Here is a 26,037-nt window from a genome sequence, read left to right as displayed (position 1 = left end):
TTGTGTTAGGTCTTTAATTTTTTCAATAATCTCTTGTTTAGAAATATTGCACATGGTCAACATGCCTGTTGATGAGTTTGCACTCACCTTCCTCATTCTAAAACTCCCTTCTCCAAAGTAAAGACAGTTTATTGGATACACAATCATAAGTTGTACACGCATACATGTGCAGGTATGTGTGTGTGTGTGCAAGCATTTGTCTGTTGCCGGGGGAAGGCAAAGAAAGGCCAGATAAATCAATTGAGTTGAATGGTTACATATGCCGATCTCTCCTCACGCACGTCAGTAGCCACCGGTTTTCAGGCATATGCTAACAGTCTTTTAATGTAGTGCCACTGCATTTTCGGGAGGGAAAATATGAATAGCCTTTACTTGGGAGCAAGTTTGATTTGTCAGGGAGCATGTGAAATGTATAAGCACATACGCTCGCGCACACACACAGACATCTGTATATCATGAACATATAGAAATATATAGGTATATTTATACATTTATATTGTCACACATTCAAGTGAAGACTGAGTAGCATTTTTATACTCGACACTCCTTCTCTTTCAGCAAAACCAGACGCAAGAAAGTGCTAGGTTACATTTTTTTTTTTAGTTTGTTCAGTTTGGATTTCTCTCTCGATACTCATTGATTTCTTTTCCCCCACTCTCCTTTCAATATATATATTTTTATTACAGCTTGTACAGTGAAAATCTATGGCACTAAAAGGTCACTCGTCTACTTCAAAAAAAAAATCCCACCCACGTTCTATTGCACCAATGAAAGAAGAGGCAGAGTAAGAAAGAGGAGATCCTGAGAAATGCCGCCCCAGCGCTGGTCTCGGGTCAGCTTTCCCTTGCGTAATCCTGAAACGAAATCGTCGTCGCAGACTACAAAGCTTACTCTGACTCCAGACCAGCGCTTAAAGTGGCGCTTTCCATCAACACTTGGGTTAAAAGTCTATTAAGGAGATGAAAAAAATAAGGGCTTTCCTTACGGGATGTGGAAAGGGGGAATCGAACGCAATGGAACAAAGTTGTTGGTTAGTTTTTAAATATCTAAAAACAAATACTTTCCTGATTTAAATCATGGTCTTGGACCATATATTGTGCAAACACCTGATTGAAATATAAAAAAGCAAGAAAGAAACAAGGAAAAGAACACAGAGAGAGCCTCGTGCCCACCCTCTGCCCCCCTCCCCAGCCATCACAATTATATATATATACAGTGTACGGGCAAAAGCCTAAGTCGGCGGCCAGAGAAGAGGAGCTTCAGCTAAGAGGCTAAAACAGAGTCTTTTTTCTTTTCGACGTAATCGCTCCAACACTTAGATTAGTCCATGCTGAAAATATTACTAGAGGAAGAAGAAGAAGAAGAGAGGCGCAAGCTAATACAAAAAAAGATATCAGTCAGTTCCACCGTTACGACACAACAACAAAACGACAAAGCATAACTACACGTTGATTCGAAGAGGGGTAGTGTCGCTATTCGTTTGAGTCTTCTTTTCGAGGTTAGGACAATGCTTTCCTCTCTCGCTTTTGAGTGTGCTGTGTTGTTGTTGTTGTTGTTGTTTATGCGATTGTGGCGGTCGCCGTAGCCTCTGTTTTCTGCTCCGCTGGTCTACGTGATTACAAGTCTTAAGTTTGTTGCTTCTGGGATTAAAAAAAAAACCTGTGAATTTACAGCCCGTGTTGAAGAACAGTAACAGCCGATGCATGTACCCCATCACAGGGGCGTAACATTCGCACGAAGACCCTTCTCCTCCCCTGGCTATTGCTTTCCTCTCGGCCTCTACAAATGAAAGTGCAAGCGCATTTGTACCCCCACCCATCCCGTCCCCGTTTTGGATCGAAAGTTAACGGTACCTCAAAACAGTCTAATTTCTCTTCAAAAACATTCAGTCCTTTTGATAAAAATCTGTGCTGGCCCCACGCAGGGGGCTTTACTGAGTGTGTGCAGACAGGCTGGTTTGGTGCTGCCTGTGGTGCAGCATAGAAGGGCTCGAAAATTCCGACAGAAAGTGAAGCCACGCCCTAATGCAGAGGTGGACCAATGACGGCCTAACACGAGTGGCATAGGCAAATGAGTGCGACCTCATGCGCTGCATGTAATAGTTCCTTGTGCAAGTCGTTAATGTGTGAAAGTGATATTATTATGTAATTGCATATAGTGTATGTGCATGTATGTGTGTGTGTGTAACTGTGCATAACAACAGAACATCAACGAAGTGAACGCAATGGCAACGAAATCGGTTCGATTAGAAACCAAGCAAAATCCACATAAATGCTGAACTGTATATCGCCAGCGGAAATGGGTTTACACATTTCTATAATTTATCCCTACATTCGTCTTTCATCCTTCCGTTCTGCTCGTCGTTCTTCATCTCGACTCCTGCGGATCGCCCGTGTCTTTCTTTGGCTCTTCCGTGGCCCTGCCCCTCTCATCTGCTTCGGAATTCTCCCTGGCCACTGGATTGGATGGTCCGGGAGTAGAGGCGGAGTCAGAGCTTCCACTAGACACACCTCCCATGATTTCAGAACTGCCGGCGGTCTGCATGATCTTCTGCCTTACCTCGCGGATCTTCAGCTGCAGGCACACCTTGTTGGGAAATGTTTCCGAGTGGCGAGCTTGGAAGGCAGCTGTGGCTTGCGCTGTAACAAAAAAAGATATGCATGCTACATTCTGCCTTCACAACAATGGCTGATGCTGATTTTTTTTTATTTTATTTTTTTTATTCAGAAATCATTATTATATGCAAATTTGGAAACAGTTGTACTGCTTCATATTTTTGTGGAAACAATGATACTATTTTTTCAGGATTCATTGATGAATAGAAAGTTCAAAAGAACCGCTTTTTTTTTTTTTTTGCTGAATAGAAGTATAAATTGAATTCAAGTCAAAAGTCCTGGCTGTGCTATACTGAGAGATGGTTAACTTGATGTTACCTGAGGGGAAGAAGCCGTGCTCCTGGAAGAGCTGCATGACGAGCGCACGCCGCTGGTCCAACATCCTACGCAGAGAGGAAGGCGGCACACGGTCCAACTCCTCCAAAATATGCTCAGTCTCTCCAACTGATAAACACAGAAGACGAGAAAACACACATAAATAAATACCTTAATGCATGGGTTCATGAGACATAGTTTGGACATAAAAATGAGCCCACCAGCCCTGTCGAAGGTAAAGATGTCCCCTTCACACTTGGCAGCACTCTTGGGCGTGTTGGGTTCTGAGCTGCAGCTGGACAGGCGACGACTCTTCCTCCGTGGTGAACTGGGGTCGTCTGCAGAGTCTAGATCTATTGAAGGGAAGAAAAGAAAATGAAAGGAGGGATCAAAATCACACAAAAAGCAAAAGTTAGGCAAAAAGGAATCTAGATGCATTACCCTCCTTCTCTAACTCGCTTCCTCGTCTAGCTGTCTAATAAACCAGGCATGTATATTACAAATATTGTTGGCTCTTTGAAAAATTGCTTTTGTAAGTCACTTTGGATAAAAGCATCTGCTAAACGCATGAATGTAAATATAGATTTTATGAGGAAATGTGGTATATTAAACTACTATTTCTCATTATATTTATCATCTTCTCTCACCTGTAGAGTTCCTCCTCTTCTTGCGGTAGCTGCCCAGTATGGCTCTAGGGGAAGTTGCTAGACTCTGTAGATTGGGAGAGGGCTGCACATCTTCAGGCTTGAACTCCGGCAGCTCTTTAAGACGCTCTTCAAAAGAGGAGCCAAACAGCGCCCTGTGAAAGAGCAAATATAGTTGTTACTAAAATAAATAATTGGCATATCAGCAGAGAAATAATGTAAATGATGTGAGCAGAAAGATGCAAGAAGAAATGGAGGGATGTGTTTAACCAATGACGACCAATTTGGTGTAAATGCAAAAGAATAAGGCCTGAAAGATAAACGAGCTCTACAATCAAATGTTACAATATATAGGCATAAATGTGCACTACAGTCAGTTTTTCCTTCCAGGTCAAATACTGTCATCATGGCCAAGCAAATGTTTGAAGAGAATCTTGAAGTGAAGTTAGTAAACTGTAGCTAGCTAACGGAATAATATTACATCTGGTTTGATGTCAAATATATTTAAAGGTCTATTGCCAGCACCTTGAAAACTATGATGTGTTCATTTTCCAGTAAAGCAAGGATATTAAGTATATAACCTTGACCACACACTTACAATGCACTGGCCAAGAATATAATGCACCTGCATACATGCACATATTATGTTTTTTGGCTACCTGTTGATACAGTTATAATCTTCATGTCATTGGCTTATTACAACATTTTTTAAAATAATATATGCTATATATATATATATAAAACAATGAAATAAAGTTTCGGTTTATAAATTAAAATGTCTTCTTTTTACATTTTAAATTAGAATGAAAGTGAGAAATGTTGCCTTGGCACCTAAGTGAAAAACAAGTTGAAGTTGAAGCGCTACAATTACTAAAACTAAAAATACATTAAAGCTATAAAAAATGAAAACAAAACTAATAAAACAGAACATATAGAAATAAAAGCTAATTCAAAAGAATAATACATATCATAATAGTATGTTAATGATATACTAAAACTGCTTTTGACTGATCTTGGGTCATGCCACTCACTTGTCGCCAGCATCAGTAGTATTTTTCAGTGGAGGTGGGCGGAACTTGGTCTTTTTAGCAGAAGGAGGGTCAGTCTGCAAAGGGGGTGGTGGGGGGTCCAAAACAGAAGCTTCCCTGCGTCTTGCCTGAAAGAAAAAATAAAAAGTGATTAATAGTCTCCTAACTTCATTTAGCAAATTTAGTGAATTTAGAAAAGTTGGATTGCATAACTTAGAAAAGCATCTTACCTCTCGACACTGTTCGTCTTTGCTGATGGTCTCAGCTTGAGTCTCTGTCTCCCCTTCCATAGCTCTTGCTCTCTCAACTCTCTCTGTTTGAGACGGGCCCCCTCCTACGTCTCTCTCAGACTCTCGTTCCATTTTGCTCCCTTTCTTTCCATCCTCCTTCCCTTCACAATGCTGACCTATAGAACATTTTGAACGTGACTTTTGAGGGACTGCAAGCACATTCTGTAATGCAAATGCTTATTTAAAAAATCTCACTGACCCCAAAATGTAAACATTATATATGTAATATTAAATATATAAATACAATGTTTACATTTTGGGGTCAGTGAGATTTTTTAAATAAGCATTTGCATGTGTGTCCTTTTGAGGGACTGCAAGCACATTCTGTAATGCAAATGCTTATTTAAAAAATCTCACTGACCCCAAAATGTAAACATTATATATGTAATATTAAATATATAAATACAATGTTTACATTTTTGAGATTTTGAGATTTTTTAAATAAGCATTTGCATGTGTGTGTGTGTGTGTGTGTGTCTGTATATATATATATATATATATATATATATATATATATAAATATGAGATAGATATAACACTTTACAGAGTTCTTGTTACACTAGTTACATGTACTTTCTTTGCAACTAACCCTAAACCAAACCCTATTCCTAACCCTGACCTTATAGTAAGTAGAAGTAATTAATTATTATTCTTTTCTTGAATGTATAATTTCACTGTAACAAGGACACACCTTAAAATAAAGTGTAACCAAATTTACTATTGTACAGTTTATGAGGTTACATTTACCTTTATGTGTGTGTTGCACCGATTCCTCCAAACCACTAGGTGGCGTCTGATGTCCATCCTTTGACACCACCAGGTCTCTCTGTGTCTCCATCTCCTTCCTAGATTCTAGTCCTCTCTCGTTTTCCATGTGCATCTTTACCTGAGACTGCAGCTGCGCATCTGTCTGCGTGTGTGGTTGCGCAGCCGTGGCTGAGAAGGTCTTAGCTTGAGGTGCTAAGGATGATGCTGGAACTGATGTGGATGTTGCTGTGCTTTGTGGCACAGCTGTCACTGACACAACTCCTCCAGCTAAGCTGACACTGGGGTAAATGGCAGTCACTAGTTGACGGGTGGCCGTCGAGGTTTGTGCTGGTTGTGACAATCCGCTCGGGGGCGGACATGGAGCCAGGAGGGGTGGCTGACCTACGGTAGAAATTTGATGATGTTTGTCATGCAGTGTTAAATGTGTTGGTGGTTTAAAGAACTGTCAGTCATAACACTCACTTGCAACAATAGGTTGAACCAAGGCCTGACCGGCTGGGGCAATTGCAGTAAAGCCAAGGGTAGCCACCTGTGATTGCAAAAAAGATGGACCCGAAGGTGACAAGGCCTGCTGGGTGGAAGAGACTGCAGGTGTTGAACCCAATGGCAAAGGAGCCGCAACTCCAGGAGTTGACTGGACATATGTGATCCTGAGCAACAAAAACACAGCAGAGTTAGGTTTGAGTCACAGTGACTTATCCAAGACAGACATGTACCTGGATCTTTCTTAACACTCCGGTCAAAGAAACAAACTCCTAACTCTTAACTACTAAAATCAGAGGATAAACGATTGGTAGATTGGTATGAAAGTGTTTGTTTTTACACCAGTTTTAGTTTAGTTTTAGACACAGAGCGGTTCCATTAACGACAAATTTAATTCACACAATCTCACTAATTTGTGCACGCTTATTCTTAAGCAGACCTTAATGTCGATCATGGATCGAATCGATCCACCATGACAAACAGCCAATATATCTGTGCTGTTTAATGCATTTGAGACGCTGTGTTTTCCTCAGTGCATAACTGACATGTCACAGGTATATTTTTCATCTGTAAATGTTAGAAAGTCATGCAAACATATCCATTTTGCTGTCAGGAGTGGGCGAGGCACGCGAGAGCAACAAGCATGCACGCTAAACAGAAGAAGCACAATCGAATAGGAACACAATAATTCTGAGTAAAATATACATTTAAAAAATGTGTTTTAGGAGATTAAATGTGTCTTTTGTAGAATTTTAAACTTACATATAAAGTGTATTTTTATTATAGCAGTAATAACTGTAAAGGGACTATTGTAATAGGTAAATCAAATGTAAGATGTAACATGTCCTACTTCAGTCACTAATGGGTTAGACTGTGTTATATTTCAATGCTCAGGGGCCAGTCGCATAAACTTAGCCTCTGTGTTAAGACAGTGTCTTATTTTCAGTCTTATTTTCTTACTTCAACATAGACTAATCTACGTTTTAATGTAACAGAATTAAATACATATGACCAGTCTTAAAGAAAAAATTTTTGATGACTAACTTGTAAGACTAGTCTAAGCCTTTTATGCAACTGGCCCCTGATGTCTAGCTGCAGCTTTAAAGAGACAGTGGGCAGTAAAGTACCTTGTAGGTGGTGGTGTCAAGAGCACCGTCTGTGGAGGTGTGGGCCCAGGGGCCATGACAGTCGCGGTTGGCATAGAGACAGGAAATGAACTGCCGGTATGCACTGATCCTCCAGGATGAACATTTGTTTGGACCACAGGCATTGGTGCAATCTGAATGACCTGGAAAGCAAAGAAGGGCATGAATCCAACACATCTGTTGCAAAGACAATAAATGCTTCTTGTTCATGTAGCGTGATAGTAACTCAAGTCAATCTACCTTACTTCCTGGTTGAGTGCCATTTTGAACAGGAAGGGGTGGACCCACCAGGGAAATTGGCTGCGGAGGTGTAGATCCTGTTCCGACGGTTGCCATGGGAACCAACATCTTGCTCTGGAAGACTGGGGACTGTGCTTGAACTGTGCAAAGAGATGAAATGGACTGATATAGTAGAGACCGAGAAAAGACTTGATAAACTAATTTTCCCAACGCTGTGTGCATAATCCTGATTCTTGTAAGCTTGGGAAACTTTATTAAGTATGCTGAAAAGCATCAATAAAGCTCACATTCCCTTGGATGAGGACACATTGAATAATTTACAGGGTACCCATATGTTTTAAAAATAATTTCCCTGACTTTTTCATGAATAAGTCATTTGTGAAGTGGTTCGAGTCATTGAAAAGAACCAATTCACTCATACATCAAATATTGGGCTTGTTTTATACAAAATGCAATTTTCTTTTTAGAAAAATTAAGTAGTAAAAAATTTATTAATTTCAGATTAGATGTCAACATTACTTTTAATACTAATATAATAATAACACTTTTATTCCGCAATGACACATTCAATTGAACAAAGTTAAATAAATGTATAATGTTACAAAAGGCTCCTATTTAATAAAAATGCTGTTCTTACTTTTTTTAACAATGATAAGAAGACATGTTTTTGAGCACCAACTCAGCATATTACAATGACTTCTAATGTGATTTTATCACAGAAATCATTTACATTTTACAATATATTCAAATAAAACACATTTATTTTATGATGTAGTATTTCTGAATGTTACTGTTTTAATCAATTTATTATCATTTAAACATTTTTATCAAATAAATGAAAAAAAAATAAAAAATCTTACTGACCCCAAACTTCCGAATGGTAGTTTACACTGATCAAGTAATTGAAAGAAGATTAACTTAAAATTAATGTACATTACTTACTATAAAAAATATGCATGAATTTTAATATTTGATTAATTTCCATAATTTTTTACAGGCCTGAAAATTTTTTTAAACGCGTGTCTGATTACTTCACCACAATTTAACTGCCCTAAATCTCACCTCCACCTCCCGGGCTGACTCCTCCCACTGCTGGAACGGAAGCATATCTTATTCCTTGCCCCGACCCTAAATGTACACCATTGGCCAGGGTCAATTGGGTGGGTGCGGCACTGGGCAAGGTAAGGATGTTGGAGGCCTGCTGGGTCTGCTGGGAGGAGGGACTGTTGGGATTGGCAGTTGCATGAAGAGTTGGAAGGATGTACTGAACCTGTGTTACAGGTTTCCCACCACTAGGGGGCGTAATGGAGGCGGCTGGGAGGAACTGGTGATGAAGCAGGGGAAGGGGTACTGCACTGCTATTAGGGGCTCCGTTGCATGGAGTAGGTTGGGTTGGGGTGATGAGCTGAACGGTGGGTTGGTTTGGGAAGGCTCCTCCCAGGACTAGGCCAGTAACTAAGCTTCCTTGCCCATTAGGTTTGGGGGAAGAGGAGGGAAAGTACCCACCTCCTCCTGCTCCGCCGGCACCGATCAGTAGCTTGGGCTTCCCGTCTGGAGGTACGGTCCCAACAGCCACACCCCCATCAACTGGCTTGCTGGCGATGGAGATAGGGGTGCTGGTGATGGGACGAACAACATTGGTCACTACGGTGGGGGCCATCCTGACAGTGCCTTGCGAAGGGTACTTCCTGGCTTCATGCGGCAAAGTGGCATTTATACCAGTAATGGAGGCCGAATTAACATGGAACGGAACCTGCCCTCCTCTACCTCCTCCTTTCCCTTCTTTGGGCCCCCCACTATCCAGCTCTGCGCCACCCATCCGTCTCTTCTCCTTCTTCTCCAGGTTCTTTTCATGCCGTTCTTTGTCATCTTTGTTGACAGTTGGAGACAACCCCAAAGAGGAATGGACTGGTTGGAAGGTGCGCTGAAGAGAAGAAGATCATCGTGAGAGGGTTATTACAGTCAACTAAACTAAAACCATAAAAAAGTATTTGCTACTTGAAATAAAATAAACATCAACTGAAATAAAAATTAATTAGTTTTACTTGATGTAAAAAAAAAATTATAAATGTAAACTATATAGACATTAAAAAAAATATACATGACAAAAACAACAAAATTACTTTAAAATTAAAATGGAATATATAAAAATAAAAACTAATCCAAAATACTGATAAAAGCTTTAAGAGTATTTCAATGTCACTAGGTTTGGAATGACATGAGAGAGAATAAATAATGACAGAATTTTGGGTGAAATATCCCTTTAAGGCAAACAATTTGGTCAGTAAACCATCTAAGAGAAGGAACGCTCAGAGACATCTGCTGCCTTGTGGGTATATCCATTGGCGTGGAAAACCTCACAAGAAAATCCTGAAGAAATAATAGTTACATGCCAGACAACCAAACACACAGATGCTGAAATAATCTGGTTTTATAAGCCAGAGCAAATATCATTTCTGTTGCTATGGTAATGAGGCTTATGTAATTTAAAGCATATTTATTAACAAAGAGCTCTATGGTCCTTTCATCAATAAAATATAAACATTGACTTCCCACAAGAGTGAGTGTTATTCCCTCAGGTGAATAACACTGACATTTTTAAAACATCAAGATTTTATAACTTGTATACTGGGAAAGTGTGTTTTTGTCACCATTTTAATCAGATTTCCAAAGGAATTTGGAATTTGCATGTAGCACAAAATGTTTATTCTTTTTTTTTTTCTTAAATCAATAACTGAACAACAACTGATGCACTGTGGGACACATTGCATGACATGTCATGCCAACTACCCATGTGATGTATTAAGTGTTACCTTGCTGTCAGCTTCATCTGCATGCTCGTTTTCATCATCGCTGTCTGTCACTCTCTCTTTACACTTCAAGTCAATGGAGCCGTCTGCTAACGAGTCCTCTGTGGAGGAATCACACGTTAGCTGTGAGACCAGGGCTTGCAAATCTCACACTCATGGGACTGAGAGCTCTGAGCAGTGAGGAGATTTTGCCTTTCCAAAATGAATTAATGATGTTTGGATGGTGGTGGTGCATCAGAGAGCACAGAGCTCGTGGGAGACACAGGCTCAAGAATCAGTCAGGACTGACTAATAATGAGAAAATGAGAATGGAACACAAAACACTTGCAACATCAAAACCGAATCGCTGAAAGATAATCATTTTCTGATGGTGGGTACGTTCCACGTATAACAGCATTATCTACAGATCAGGGGGTTTTGGGGTCTCGTGTTGCCTACAATGCAGGAAACACAAATGGAATCACAGAATCCAGTCATAAAAATAAAAATTTACCATATAATGTCACAGAATTTGATTAAATTTGGATCAATAAATCAAAAGTAGGGCTGTACAAAAATCTCGATATGAACTAGTGTCTGTGAATATTAAACCACAAAAAGACCGCTATTTAAATATGAAGTCTGCATGTTCTGCGTGTCTGCGTAAATGAGTGGTGCAGTTTCATCTACCACACTCAAGCATGTGTGACGCTTGTGTTTTCAGCATCTGCCGTCATACTATAGGAGGACATTCAACCTCTTTTGTGCGGCAATTCTTTTGCCAACAAAATGAAAGGAACGGTTCAAATTTCAAAATTCATTAAATTGTTAGTTTTACATGTTCATTTGACTACCAGTGTTTTTGATAATACATTTGTAAAACACAGAATCCAGAAACATTAAACTGCTCAACTATTAAGTTGTAAAATCGTTATGAATTCAATCGATTAGGTATCCTTTTTGATTATTAAAATGTAATTAAATCATTAAAAACATAATCCAGGAAAATTAAAAAAAGGAAAACAGAATTTGGGAAAAATAAAACACATTTTATAGGACTCTATTGAAAAAAAATTATCAATTTTTATCCATAGAATCCATATTTAAAAAAAAATCTGAATCCAGAAAAATTAGAACGGAAAACATGGATTTTTTTTTTTTTTGTATAGGACCCTAGGTTTCCAACAGATTTTCTCGTGGCAACACTTTACTTACATTAACTAACATTAATACAATATTTAATGCTTGACAGATCATTAGTTAAAAAGTTAAACATTTCTGAAGAAACTATGAGTGGTGCTTGCATATGCAAAATATGCCACAATGATGCTAAGGAGTTCTGGATGGTTGCTAGGTAGGGCTGTGAATCTTTGGGTAGACAGCGAATCGATTCGATTCACGATTCACAGGTTTTCGATTAGATTCAAGAATGATTCAGAATGATTCGATTCGATTCAATTCGTTTCGGTTCGATTCGATTCTGCATTCTTTAAGTGCATTCACAGGATTATTTAAATGTTTCCCCTAAATTCTTTAAATTCTTAGTCTGGGGGCAAATTACACAGCAGCCTTTATGATTAGAGAACCATGGGTTAGAGAAAAAACACTTTTGTCCATTGTTAGATGCTAGTTTAATGATGCTATGGCATGACATGGCGTATGTAAAAAATGATGTAAGTCACGATTTTTAAAAAGAGCTTCAAAAGTATTATGTATAGGCTAACATTTTGTCACGCCAGGGGCGTAGCCATCATTTCAGAAGTGATAGAAATGTCAAATACAATAATTTTATGTACAGTATGTATGTATTATTATTATAATTTTTTTTTTTTTTACAAGGAATTATTTTCTTATCTTCTTACTTTGAATTTGCTATAAGAAATCAAATACACTGGTGGACAATAATCAATCATTTGTAATCTATAATTTTTTCCTAATGGCAATTTTATGATTGTTTTATATACTACAAAAAATATTTCAATTTTCTGCAAAGAATTAGGTAGAACATATACTTTATAGTTTCCTTACTGTAATAAATTATATGTCAATTAGCACTGCATCATTCATAAATTGTATTAATTTATTGTGTTTATTGTCTTAACGTTTCAGGTGATTTCGCTTTTTATTCAGATTAGCTGCAGATATAGCCTGGCACATCTATGAGTACGAGATCACTTCTCTTTCAGTGCGAAAACTTCTTTATCTCATTTTCATAAAATAAAATGCTATAGTATTTAACTTTTCCTCTCCATCGGCGAATGACGATCCTGAAAGAAAACGCGCCCGATGTCTGTTTGCTATAGCAACGAACGCTACTTTCATGCATCTGATTATCAGATAAACTTGCGCTCTTATTTCAAGGTTGTTGTTAATGCTGTGGTTATTTTAACAGTTTTCTTCGTACATTCGGTTCAACGACATTGTTAAAACACATTTATCATTCAATGGAACTGGGCGTATATGCTTTAGACACTTACATTTTTGCTCCGTCTATGCAATAAATGCGCAGCCTTCGACAGTGCTCAGGTAATGTCGTCGGTATGACCGAGAGGCGAGAGCCATTGAAAAACTACAGAAAAGCAAAACTACTTCACTTTAGCATTACTGGCCACGAGTACTTAGGAGAGCTCACACATCAGCTGCTCAAAAAATGTGTCCGTGAGACGAACGGAGCGCGAGCGCAATCCTGTGACAGTCTCCGGAGGTAAATAGTGGAGCGCGTGAAGGAGAGATGCGAAGGCACGAACACTGTTCAAGGTTTAATTGATTTTTAATTCCTGCTTGTAGTAATTTAATGTGTATGTATTTTGAAAGCATTGAATCGCTATAGAAATCGCGATTCATTCGATTCTTAGCGTTTTAAATCGATTACTGTCCGAAATCGACGATTCACGATTCAAAAATCCATGTTTCAAAATCGATGCATTGCATCATCAGGGTTTGTAATCGATGCATCGAGAAAACGAGTGAATCGTTACACCCCTATTGCTAGGGCATTGCAGGTGGTTGCTAGGGTGATATGGATTGCTGCTAGGTATCATATTGACAAAGATGTATCCATCTTATTTTAAACATACAGCAATTTGTTACTTGAATGTGCAAGAATTTCCATGTCATTCACTTCTAGTTATTTGTAGCTGTACAAAACAGCGGCTTGATATTGCGAACCTGTATTTTAATGTATTATAAACAAATTGGTTTGTAGTGCAAATAGTTTTACCATTTACTGCACTTTGTTATTCCTCCAGTTATTTCAATCAAAAGTCGCACATTCACAGAAAATAGCTTACTTTTGCTGCTGATGCACGTAATTTACCTAAGACATCATCATCCCCCTCTTCACAGATCACCATAGGCTCTTCATCACTGGTCACATCCTCACTCGGTCGTCGAGGGTGAGCAGGGCGACGGGGATGAAACAGTCCCGCACTTTCCAGTGCTCTCTCCTTCTCCCTGCTCTCCAGATGCACAGCACTCTGGGAAAAGGCGCGAGGCCGTTGAAGCTGCCCTCCCATTGATCCTCCGTGACCGTCAGACCGAGGTGAAGTCCAGCTGGGCCCTGCTCCTTTGTGGACGGCCCCCTGAGATGTGGAATGGGCCTCTGAGGAGACAAAGAAGGTTAATTCAACATCAGTTGTGTTTCACACTACTATGCACTCATAGTTTCACAAGATCGACAAACGCCCACGCATATAAACAAACTCCCACACGGACCTGTGCTTTCAGACACGCTATGCTCGTGAGCTTCTTTGGCCCCTGGAGTTCCCCGGCCCTCAGACAGGGACTTCCTTCTGTCCTTGTTACACCATTTCCAATCAGGGTGAGCCCGGAAATGAGCCTCCTTCACCTAAAAGACAACAAGAGTAAGACAAGAATAAACTTCTAAGTTACTAATAAAGTAACAGGCTTAATAAATAATAACTGTGCAACACTTGGATCACGCACATATTTTGCTTTCTAATATTTTTACATGAATGTAATTGCACATTTTTTAATCTATGATAATTTAAATAATCAATGATAATCACTATGTCGTATTATTAAATTATGAATGATTAATTTAGATTACACTTCACTACATTATATTACCGTTTAAAAGTTTGTGGTCAGATATTTTTTTTAAAGAAATTTATATATTTAGCAAAACTTTATTCATTATGCATTAAATTCATCCAAAATGACAGTAAGTGATTTATTTAGCTAGATTTCTATTTCAAATAAATGCTGTTCTTCTGAACTGACTAAAAATGTATCGCTAGGCGCGTTTCCATTACCCTTCAGATTGCACAAATTGAAATTGCGAATTGAAAATACGCCTAATGGAAATGCGTCAATTTCGCAAAAACGCCCATATATCGCAAAAAAGTTTTTAAACTCGCATGAGGTGGTTTTTCAGGCAATGCGTAAAAAGGATTAATTCACAAAACTGCAATGGAAACAGCTTTTTCGCATTTACAGGTCACATGGCGTATGTAAAAAGTCACATGATCATTCTTCAATGTACTATAACCTCCAAGAAACACTTAATACGTGGCCGCTCTCCAGTATAAGGGGTTTTCCCTACCATTAATGCTTAGATCATTTACACTGCACACGTCTGCGGTGCAGTGTGATTCTGATACAGCCACTGAAGCTGATTGCAGCCACTCTAGTCAATGCTTGTGATTATTCCAGCCGTGCCACGCACGTTTCTGAAGCGGCTCTCTGTGCTGCTTCTGTAAAGATACACGCATATGCCTCCTTCGAATAAATATAGCCAAAATCCGTTGCCATGACTTATCGCGAGAGGCAAAAGGTTACGTTTTAGTCGCATAACATTGGTTAATGGAAACGCCGTCATTTCACTTTTTTTTAATCTACATTTATAAAATATCGCCAAAGTTTTGCGCAAATCTGTAATGGAAACGCGCCTATTGTTGACACAAAATTATTAAGCAGCATAACAGTTTTTTAACATTGATAATAATAAGAAATATTTGTTGAGCACCAAATCAGCATATTAGAATGATTTCTGAAGGATCGTGTGACACTAAAGGCTGGAGTAATGATGCTGAAAATTCAGCTTTGCATCACAGGAATAAATTATAGTTTAAAATACATCCAAATAGAAAACAGTTGTTTCAATTGTAATAATATTTCACAATATTACTGTTTTTGTGTATTTTTGATCAAACAAATGCAACCTTGATTAACATAAGAGAGCACGAATGTAATGTTTTAAAAACATTTTTAAAAAAATTTGAATAGTAGTGCATATTGGCATTAAATTGGCCATCAACCACCCTGCTTTCCAGATATTTGCATCTACAGTACATACTGTATATCGACCACTGTAAAACTGATATCAGTCTATCACTAATTCAAATGCAAAACCACGTTTTAACTTCACGTTATGTCTTAATTTCAAAGGAAAGACAACAGATTGGTATGACATCTTCCTCTTATGCAGTATTTCATAATATTTCACAAGAAGGACTGTACCTGGAAGGCAAGATCATGATACTTCTGCTTCTCTTTGGGTCCCAGCGCGTACCACCACTCACCCAGTATTTTACTGACAGTACGGTTGTCCTGGTTGGGGTGCCGCTGGTGAACCAGGGCACGGTGCCGCTTACTAAAGATCATAAATGCGTTCATTGGCCGCCTGATGTGGTCCTTTTCCCTCTTTGTGGTTTGAGAGAGAGGAGAAATTATGAGTGTACATTTTTATAGCACTTTTAACAAAAGATAATAAGGGAAATTAATGATTGCAATGCTTAATGATTGTAGCCTGAAACCTTTGACAAGTTTCCAGGGTAATTTTTCTGCTCTCACTAAAAGCGAGTGCGCGGGACTGTCCGGTGCTACTCAAAGGAAACCAAGCAACTGACAAAATTTCTTGCTGTATTTCACTATCGCAGCTGACTAGGAAACTGAAATGTACCTTCTTGTCACCTTCTTTTGGGAGTGCACTGAGAGATTGTGTGCGCCTTTTCACTGGGCTGATGGATGGAGCAGTATCTTGAGCTGGAAAAAAACTAAAAAAAAATAAAATAAAAAATTATTAAATAAAAAAAAAAAAAAAAAAAAGGAAGAAGAGAGAATTGCATCAAAAACAGTAACCAGAAAAAAGTAAAAAACTTTTTAATAAAACATTTTTCTCATAATATGTGTAAATTATATTTCATTATGAACCAATTTTTTGAAAATATTGTAATCTTAATGTTTGCTTTTATTGTCAAGAGGTGAGATGCAAACAGATATTTACAGATCATCAGCATCACTCTCGGTCTCACTGTCACCTCCTCCTCTCTCCACAGGTGGGTCTTCAGCAGTAGGAGGGGGGCAAGACGGGGAACCTCTCTGTGGTGCTGGATGGTCAGTAGGTCCCTCAGTCACAAGGGCAACTCCACAGCGAGGTTCTGCAAGTTTATTCAGTTTCAAAACATCAGCTGAAAACATATATTCTGAATGTGATTTTGTGTGTATTCTATGCAGTTTTATACAGGAAAATGTTGCAACGTCAAATTATAGTGTTTAGTTTTTTTCTACCAAATGTTACCTTTGCCCTGATTTACAAGTGTCTGGCCATCTGCAGGCTGCATGCACATTTTTGTTTGGTTGGTCTCCATATGTTAATATGTTAAGGCCCCCAAAAACCCAAGGAAGGTTGAAAAAAAAAAAAAAAAAAAAAAAAAAAAAATAATAAAAAAAAAAAAAAAAAAAAAAAAAGGAAGAAGAGAGAATTGCATCAAAAACAGTAACCAGAAAAAAGTAAAAAACTTTTTAATAAAACATTTTTCTCATAATATGTGTAAATTATATTTCATTATGAACCAATTTTTTGAAAATATTGTAATCTTAATGTTTGCTTTTATTGTCAAGAGGTGAGATGCAAACAGATATTTACAGATCATCAGCATCACTCTCGGTCTCACTGTCACCTCCTCCTCTCTCCACAGGTGGGTCTTCAGCAGTAGGAGGGGGGCAAGACGGGGAACCTCTCTGTGGTGCTGGATGGTCAGTAGGTCCCTCAGTCACAAGGGCAACTCCACAGCGAGGTTCTGCAAGTTTATTCAGTTTCAAAACATCAGCTGAAAACATATATTCTGAATGTGATTTTGTGTGTATTCTATGCAGTTTTATACAGGAAAATGTTGCAACGTCAAATTATAGTGTTTAGTTTTTTTCTACCAAATGTTACCTTTGCCCTGATTTACAAGTGTCTGGCCATCTGCAGGCTGCATGCACATTTTTGTTTGGTTGGTCTCCAGAAAAGGAACCAACGAATGCCACGCAAACACTGGCACAGAGCGGGGCTCCACGTTGGTCCAAACTAAATGAAGAAACAGACAAACCTTTTATATATACACACAACTGTTTCGCAAAACCTACAGCCTCTCTATTCTCTTAAGAGGGAACTGGTGAAAAAGCACCTTTCTGTGTCAGACTGAACCTGAATGAAAGCCATTCATATACATACTGTATATCTGTATATTGGTGATTGGTAAAAACAAAGAAAGTGTGTAACTGTCCTAGGCATCTGTCATTCCAGTGAACTGTGAATCTCAGATTAAGTACTCATTAGAATCAGGGCGGTCCAATCACCCTCTAGCCGTGCATGTCTGGGCAAGTTCCTGTGTATCATTTCAGACATGCTGCAACTGTCTAAAGAAACACTGACCCTGAAAGCACAGTGCATTCTTCACTACACACACCCAAACACACCTGCTGCTGACCAGCATACCAAAGTCACTCTGAGCCCCCCTTATTTTTGCAGTTTGTCAACAACATATTCTGGCCAGCACAAACTAATCCAGAAAAAAATATATATTTTCTCTTTCGTAAAAACGAACTATAACAAATTAATTAATTTGAATAAAATTTATGTGAATAGAACTGCCTACATAATTTGGCAGTGGAAGAATTTGGTACTACATTTTTAATAATTAAATATTCAAATTGACTTTGTTACCTTGGGAAATCAAAGCATAACTTGTGACATTTTGAGATTTACTCTGAAACGTGAGAATCTTTTTCAGAGATAATGATTCATTTAATGCATCCTTGATCAATAAAAATATTATTATTTTTTTTTTTTTTATAAATCATACTAATTATACCCTATTATGCCCTAAACTTTTGAATCGTAGAGTACAAATAATAAAAAGTTGGCATGCTCACATTTTTTTAATTTCTTTACATACTTTAGACTGTGAGTGGCTATGGTAATCAATAATTTACAAATGTAAGTGTTGTAATTGGTTTTATTTATCTTTCATGTCTCTTACCAGTGCCAGGTCGTCCCATGATGATGTCTTTGCGAGGAGCAGGGTGAGGGGACTCGGCTGGCAGGATGAGGGGCAACAGAGCAGTGGGTGAAGGATGGCAAGCCACAGGCTGTGGGAGAGCACCACCCGCATCTGCAGGCCTACCTGACTTCCTCTCTTGCTCTTTCCCTCTTGAGCCACATAGTGCAAGGGCAGGTCCAATGGTTGCATTAGAAGTGGACACATTCAAAGTGGCAGAGTTTGAATGGGCGGGATGTCCAGGAGCCACAGGTGTCAATGACTGAGAGGAAGTCACCAGGACTAAGGTGGGAGCAGGATTGCGAAGGAGAACTGCTCCGTTGGTGGCGGCGCCATTGATGGGCACAGGGGCCTGGAGGCCCATGGCATGGTGAGGGGGCTGGCTGTGCTCCCTAGAGCGTGAGCTTCCTCTACGGCTCAGGGGACCATCGCTGAATTTTGCCAGTGGTACATCGGGGTTACGAACAATGACAGGTGAATCGCGTAGGGGAACAATACGACGTGAGCTGGGATCCTGTGGCAGGGGTGAGGGTGGTGTGGGAGAAACCAGCATAGGGGGTGGAGTGGAAGCGGCAGAGGATGAGGGTCGACTTGTGACGCTCCTCTGTCGAGGGAATGAGAGAGATGAGGGGGTGGTAGGCTGGCTTTGGGGGGACAGAACCCTGAATGCTACTGCGTTGAGGCTGAGGCTGGGGTCATTTAGCTGAGGATCAGATTTCACATAGTCTGATGCACTGGGCAGCGGGGGTAGTGGGGCATCCAGCTTACGTTTACTGGGACTCATGGGTACAGTGAATGTCAGGTTGGTCTGAAAAGTTGGCATGATGCCAGAGATGTGGCGCTCACGTTCTGTGCTGGGAGTGCCAGGAATTTTCGTGCCACTGAGATGGCGAGGGCGGCGAGGGGTCAGAGGTGCTGTGATGGGGCTGAAATTAGCTGGGCGGAAGCCAAATAGTGTGGGTGAGGGGGACGGCGCAGGTGAGAATGGTGACTGATTGGATACAGGTGAGAATGAGGGCGTGCATGAGCGTGAGCTGCCAAGTGAGACCAGCATATTTGCAGCCTCGCACTCATCAAAGTCAAAGCGGGACATGTCACGTGGCAGTTCATGTGGTATAAGAGAAGTCATCACCAGACGTGGTCGCGAGTCCCCGCCACGGCTGCTTGCTTCACTGCTGTCTCGTGAGTTGTCATCCCAGTCATACTCGCTGCTGGTGCGTCCACCTAAACGAAGGTCAGGTGTGAGAGTGCCCGTGCTACTGGCACCACTCCTGTCTCGGCCAACCCCGCCTCCGGCTTCCATCTCTTTGGTGCGCATGGACAGATGCCGCGAGCAGTAGCCGCGCCTCTGCGACTCCTTCGAGCAGCCTTCACGTGAGCACAGTCTGCGCCACTGCTTGCCATTGAACTTTTTGCGGATGCCTGTAGGGGTGCACACCACATCGCCCTTCTTGTACTTCTGTTGAGCGGCTGTGAGGGGTGTGCGGGAACGTGACGAAGAGGACGAGGATCCATTGCCACCCCCTGACGCACCATGTGAGTTGGAGCTAGGGGTCTTGTCCAGGGAGCCTTGAGAAGAGCTTCGGGGCATGGGAGGAAGCTGGGATGTGGAGGAGATGACTGCCGCACCTGTGGCTGAATCCAGGCCCAGGAGCATAGGGGGGTGATTTGGGTGAGGAGCAAGGGGCAGATGGGGTGCAATCGCCGTGCTGAGCCCTCTCACCACAGAAAGGTGAGGGCTGAGGTAGTTTGGTTTAGAAAGAATGGGCCGATGCTGAGAAGGAGCCCCCAGAGCTTTGCTTCCCATGGCAGTAATGCCACCATCCCTTAGCTGGCTAAGACAACTGACTTCCAAGTCTACCCCATCTGGGGTGGATGAATGAAGAAGATGATGCTTTTGCCTCTCCCTCTCCCTATCTCGTTCCCTTTCTCTCTCTAAGTGCCTATGCAACTCTCTTTCCTGGTCTTTCCCTCTGTGGTGTTCCCAGTCTCTGTTTGGGGCTACACTGAGTACAGATGTGATGGCAGGGTTAACGGCAGAAGACGAAGAATGGGGTGAGGTGAAAGGTACAGTCACAGGATGCAACAAGCTCTGAACAAATGTTGGTCTAGTCAGTTGAACCACCTCCTGCTCCACTTCCATGTCCTCTCTTTCCTCCCACTCTCGTTCTCGTACCCTCCTACCATCAATCCCAGACTCTGCTGGCTGGGGTGGCTCTAGGTCCCAAGGAGGAACCAGGAGGCGGAGATTTTGTTGTGAGACCCAAATGGCCTGAGCCCTTCCATCGTCCTCTACACCTCTCCTCTCATCAGATAAATCTTCCCGTAGTTGAACACGATATGGGAAAGACACAGCTGGGTGTGGATCTACTTGAGTGACTATACCTTCTCTGTACCACTGTTGCGCTCCCTCACTGCCCTCGTCACCTCCTCCAAAGGGGACGCAGACTCGTGTGCCTATAGCCACCGGGGCCACACCAGGAGGTGACGCATCTAGAATAAGGTCAACAGAATCAGTAGCCACTCTAAATGGGTACTTGCATATGGTCTTTTCTCCATTCAGCTGCACCTCCACAATCCCATGCTCCTCGCTAACTCTCCGCACAACTCCAGTGCGAAACACTCCAGACATTTCCCGGCCCCGATCGTGAGGCCAGCCTTCCCCTAATCTGGGACCCTGTCGGGCCAGAACTCTCTGATTTTTGAGACCTTTGGCGAGGACTCCAGCTAAACCAGATGACAGGCTCTCCTGTGAGGATGCTGAAGTGTTATGTGCTTGTGGCTTTTGGGAGTTGGAGTGAGAATCATGTCTTGAAGCTGTCACTTCTAGGTCGGCTGAGTGTTCGCTGGCTGTATCAGTTGAGGAGCAACGCTGTGGGCTAGATGCACTCGTCCCATCCCTCCCTCCACACTCACCTGCAGTTCTACCTGTAGGCCCAGTTACATTGTTGTGTCTGTACCCAGTAATGCTGTCCTCAGCCAGCTGGCTTTGACCTTGTAGGTCCGTGTGTGCAGCAGAGGCAGCTGGGCCCTGGCTAGCACCACTTCCGTTATGAGAGCCGCTGCTGCTCTGTGGGGGTGTGCTGGGAGTGCTGGAGTTGCCATGGTTTCCGGCATAGTGCTCCGAAGTGTACTTCTTCTTGGGCACACGGGCTTTAAAAGTGGCAGTTTTACGACTAGACAAAGGGTTGGGGCTATTGCTGGCACTGGTTGTGCTACTGTTGCTGTCACTCTGTATTCCACCAGACATGGAGCTCCCGGGGCATTCCTCCGTTTTCCCGAAATCCACTGCTATACTGAGGACGCCCTCCTTTTCCGGAGACCCGCTTCTTCTCAGTGGCCCTTCCTGTGATGAGTCAGAATTTGAGGAGAAATGTCTCTTGGGATATGTAGGTGAAATTTGGGATTTTTCCTCGGTTTCTCTCTTCTCTTCCTGTGGGCTACTATCCGCTGTCCTCCTCTTAACTCCTTTAGCGCGAGTGGATGGGGGCGACCGCCTTTCTTGCTTTTTAATGGGCTTCATCTTTTCTTGCTCTAAGAGAGTCTCTAATCCTCCTGATTTCCTGCGAGTCCCAGCCTATCAATATCTTCCACTCTGTTTCCCTCTTGCATCCCGCCCCTTCTCTGTCTTTTTCTTCTGTTCCTGTCCAAGCCTCTTCCTGTTTGCGCTGTCCTTTCCTTCTTAAATTAGAGCCTGCAATGAAACACAGCACATGAGGTGGATCAGTCTCTTATACAGCACTACAATTCTCATATAGAGAAGGGAGTATGGAATACAGCATATACAATAAAAAAAAACAAGTTAGTGCACAAAATAAAGTTGTAAGTTTAGTGCCTAATCTCATCAAAACATCTTCATAAGTCTGAAAATATGTAACATATCCCTAAAAAGGATATAATGGATATAACACAACTTAACACAGAAAAATTGAAAACGACAGAACACAAAGAAAAATGCTTGCCCAGACAAGTCACACACTCACTTTGTTTTTTTGGCTGGATCAGAGGAGGCGGGGGAATTCCTTGTTCAGTGGTATTTCTGTGACTCTAAGGCTCTCTCTCGCTCGCTCTTTCAAATGACCTTTTTGCATTCGTTACAGAGGCAATCCACCCCTACAGTCCTCACTTCCTGTCACAGCACTACAACATCTCAATGTACAATACTATCCTTACACATTACTACTTACACATTCTTTCCTCCTACCAAAACACCCTTTTCTTCACCATCCAAACTTCTTACAGTGTGGATTGTGTTTAAAGCCCATTTAAAACCCACAGATATGTTATCAACATTAATGTTTGCATAAATATATTTAGACACTTGGATACACTTGCTACAAACCAGTTTATATACACCCTACATAGGGCTGCATGATAAATCGATTTCGCGATAGTCTGAAATATTCGACAGAAGCTGCGATTGTCATGCATATCTTTCAGTGAAGCACGGTTCTGTGATCAGCAGTAAATCTCCATCCAAAGGCCAGAGGGCGCTCTCGCGCTGAAACTCCAAATACGCCTCACAGAAGAAACCCAGGAAATGCCTATAGCGGTAGCTGGATAAACTGCTTTTATTGATTCAACGTGACTAATAAACACACGATTATGACTATATATGGTTTATCGGAGTTATTATTATTATAATTTTCATTTAAATAATGTATATTTATAATGCAATGCCTTTATCACTGCTTAGAATACTATGAAATATGTTGCATGCCTTATTCTGTGTGAGAAGCCACATCATCTCACAGAAGGATTTATTTCAAACACTCGACTGACGTTATGAAGTTAAAAAATATGTTATTAAATGTGGTATTTTCACATGTTTTCAGATGGAGCAGCATTTACTACACAGAGCCATAGTTCACTGACAAGCTATGCAAACAGCTGTCATTATCGCGATTTTTTGCGTGACTTGTCAGTGAACTATGGCTCTGTGTAGTAAATGCTGCTCATCTGAAAGCACGTGATGATGATTTACTGCTGATTACAGAACCGGCATTACTAACAAAATGCGTATGACAATCGCAATCGATTAATCGTGCAGCCCTAACCCTACATATTACAAATAATTCAGTGTAGTCAAACTACAATTAATTTAAGCTTTGAACATCTCAAAAACTGCATGCAGGTTTTATGAATATAAAATATGACTGACTGGTTTTCATTTAATTACGGATGTGCATCTACCCTGATAGCACACGTACAACATGGAGACGTCTATTTGACGTCTGCAGTTATATCGGCAAGATGTATTTTTTAGAGTGTTTGCTCATCTGCAATACATCTGTAGGACGTTTCATATCAGACATCAAATAGACGTTTAGAAGATGTCTTTAAGATGTTTATGATTTAGAATGTATGTAAAACTGACATCTTAAAGACGTCTATCAGATGTTTGTACACACAGCAGATGCTTTCCAGATGAAGCGATCTTTAACAGACATCTTGCAGATGTACGTGTGCCATCTGGGTAATATATTATGGTTAAAGTTCAGAACATGAATGACCTCTTTTGATAAGCCAATGCATGCTAGAATTGACGAAGACGTAACAGACCATTTTAGGTCCGCAATGCAAAACTGTCCCATACTTGTGAGCAGAAACCACAGTAACCACACTGCCATTTGCACTGTAAGACAAGTTTGCAGGCAATATGCAAATCTAAGATATGCAGTATATTACCTCCAGTAAGAAAATTATATCATAAAACAGTTTACTAAGACTTTTATTGCTTTGTCGTGTAGGGGAGTAAAATTTTGGGGTCACTAAACTATTCCAATGCATATAAGATAACACAAAGTGTAAATAATGAAAGGTTCTATTCTATTTAAAAGGGCACTCAGTTTTTATCCGAATACTACCACTGTTTTGGATTTTATACCGACATCACTTTTTTTTACTCAGTGCATCCTATGGATTCCATGCTCATACACACCATCGCTATGTGCTTTCTAAAGTGCCATATATAAAATAAACATATTCAATATTTTACAAACACTGTATTAAGTTAACACAACGTTTAAATGTTTTATAATGTCATTATAAGTAGTAGTAACTGTCAACTCTGTATGACACACTGTCACGTGATGTCAACATGGCAACGCCCATAAGGTGGCGACCCGCTTCCTATAGAAAATGTATATCTTTAATGACTTTGAAACTCAAACCGTAGAGCACGACACGAGCAACGTCAAGGTTATGGGGTTGATTCCCAGACAAATGTACGAACTGGTAAAATGTATACTAATGCGACACAAGTCAATTTGGATGAAACGTCTGCAAAAAAAATTATGAAATTAAAAAATATATGTGTATATTTCTGTGTAAAACGTTTTGAACTGGCACAAAAAAATCAATCTTATTTGCAATGCACTAAATAGCCATTTAGCTTCATAGGGCTGCCCACTGCACTCACTGACCCTTCAAATAATTATAACAACTCAATCTCATAATGACTCGCCAGATGCACAATAATAAATGTTCTCATGCAACAGCAAGTCTCCAAATAAACACAACTGCCCTGAAACAAAGTAAAAGCCCTGTTTGCCATCAACAATGGTGCTGCTGTCGTCGACTTGCGAAAGTTTTGCTGAGTAGTACACCGGCGTATCTGTGTCAAGCGCTTTTATTGGTCGTAGTGCCCTACTCTACGCTTGCAACCACCTACGACACAGTCGAGTGGTGTAGGCCTCCTCCATAACACAAGGCCGCAGAGCAGTTTCTCGTCTCCCTAAGGCTCCTGAATCGAAGGCGACGTTGCCCATAATATTAATAAATATGAGGATGAGGATGAGGAAGAGGAGGAGGTGGGGGGGGGGGCAATCCTTCTCAAATACATGCGCCTTTAGGCTATAAATATGAAAACATCCGAATGAAATGTACTCAATGCAACTGAAAGTATATGATCATAATATAGTCAAGTTTAGCTAACAAAACAATCGCCTTATCTTTATGTAAAACGCTATGGATATAAGCAGTGACAGTCTCTGAAAGGTAAAGGAATACACGAAAGCAGTTTGTTGAAGCTGTAGCTGTTGTGTCTCACAAATATTTTCAGGAAAAAAAGTTTTTAGCCTGTCTGTGCACCTCCACCCCTCCCTTTCAATGTGTGTGTATGATAAAAAAGCTTACTCCGCCATTTTACACAATCCAGTAAGAAAAAAGAAACAACTGACAGCGAAACGTTATAGATGGATCCGCGACGTAAAGGCAAAACACAGCATTAAATATATAACGTTAGGCAGAGCACTGCAGATAAAAGCTTTCTACTCACCCCGTGAATATTTACAGCGCCGTCGAAATGGTGTCGATGCGAAAGCCAAGCCTAGAAAACCACGGAATCCCCGAGAAAGCTTTTGCAAAGAGTGTTTTTCTTCCGCAAATGAGAAAAAGTCCAGCCGTTGAGGTTCCAGGGTACTCTACAGTC

General features: G+C 40.7%; 1 protein-coding gene across 4 annotated transcripts; it reads right to left on the bottom strand.

Annotated features, from left to right (window-relative positions):
- Window positions 1-26,037, bottom strand: LOC107554354 (protein capicua homolog). Of its 4 annotated transcripts, XM_016236844.1 has the most exons (22): window positions 25,885-26,037; window positions 22,589-22,734; window positions 18,588-22,299; window positions 17,531-17,632; window positions 16,859-16,888; window positions 16,565-16,718; window positions 16,241-16,334; window positions 15,799-15,981; window positions 14,032-14,164; window positions 13,634-13,918; window positions 10,342-10,439; window positions 8,591-9,452; window positions 7,529-7,668; window positions 7,271-7,431; window positions 6,123-6,310; window positions 5,640-6,041; window positions 4,833-5,008; window positions 4,606-4,730; window positions 3,578-3,729; window positions 3,152-3,283; window positions 2,934-3,059; window positions 1-2,639 (listed from the first exon to the last, which is right to left on the bottom strand). In XM_016236844.1, the coding sequence occupies exons 3-22, from the start codon at window positions 22,126-22,128 to the stop codon at window positions 2,368-2,370; spliced, it is 7,356 nt and encodes a 2,451-aa protein (XP_016092330.1). In that variant the 5' UTR covers window positions 22,129-22,299; window positions 22,589-22,734; window positions 25,885-26,037; the 3' UTR covers window positions 1-2,367. The 4 variants fall into 4 exon arrangements, with proteins under 4 accessions (XP_016092330.1, XP_016092328.1, XP_016092331.1 ...); XM_016236842.1 differs by lacking the exon at window positions 22,589-22,734; XM_016236845.1 differs by lacking the exon at window positions 22,589-22,734 and having other exon boundaries at window positions 9,035-9,452.

This window comes from Sinocyclocheilus grahami, unplaced genomic scaffold (genome assembly GCF_001515645.1).
Source record: "Sinocyclocheilus grahami isolate Dianchi unplaced genomic scaffold, SAMN03320097.WGS_v1.1 scaffold498.1, whole genome shotgun sequence".
Taxonomy (NCBI): Eukaryota; Metazoa; Chordata; class Actinopteri; order Cypriniformes; family Cyprinidae; genus Sinocyclocheilus; species Sinocyclocheilus grahami.
Note: the sequence above shows the minus strand (reverse complement) of the source record. Positions and strands in the feature narration are given on the sequence as shown.

What these genes read in the sequence shown, in the direction of transcription:
- LOC107554354 (XM_016236844.1), bottom strand. Translation starts at nt 22,128, where the DNA reads ATGAAGCCCATTAAAAAGCAAGAAAGGCGGTCGCCCCCATCCACTCGC. An exon ending in CAGATGAAGCTGACAGCAAG is followed by an intron (nt 9,453 to 10,341) that starts GTAACACTTAAT and finishes TCTTCTCTTCAG; the next exon opens with CGCACCTTCCAACCAGTCCA. An exon ending in CTTTACCTTCGACAGGGCTG is followed by an intron (nt 3,060 to 3,151) that starts GTGGGCTCATTT and finishes TGTGTTTATCAG; the next exon opens with TTGGAGAGACTGAGCATATT.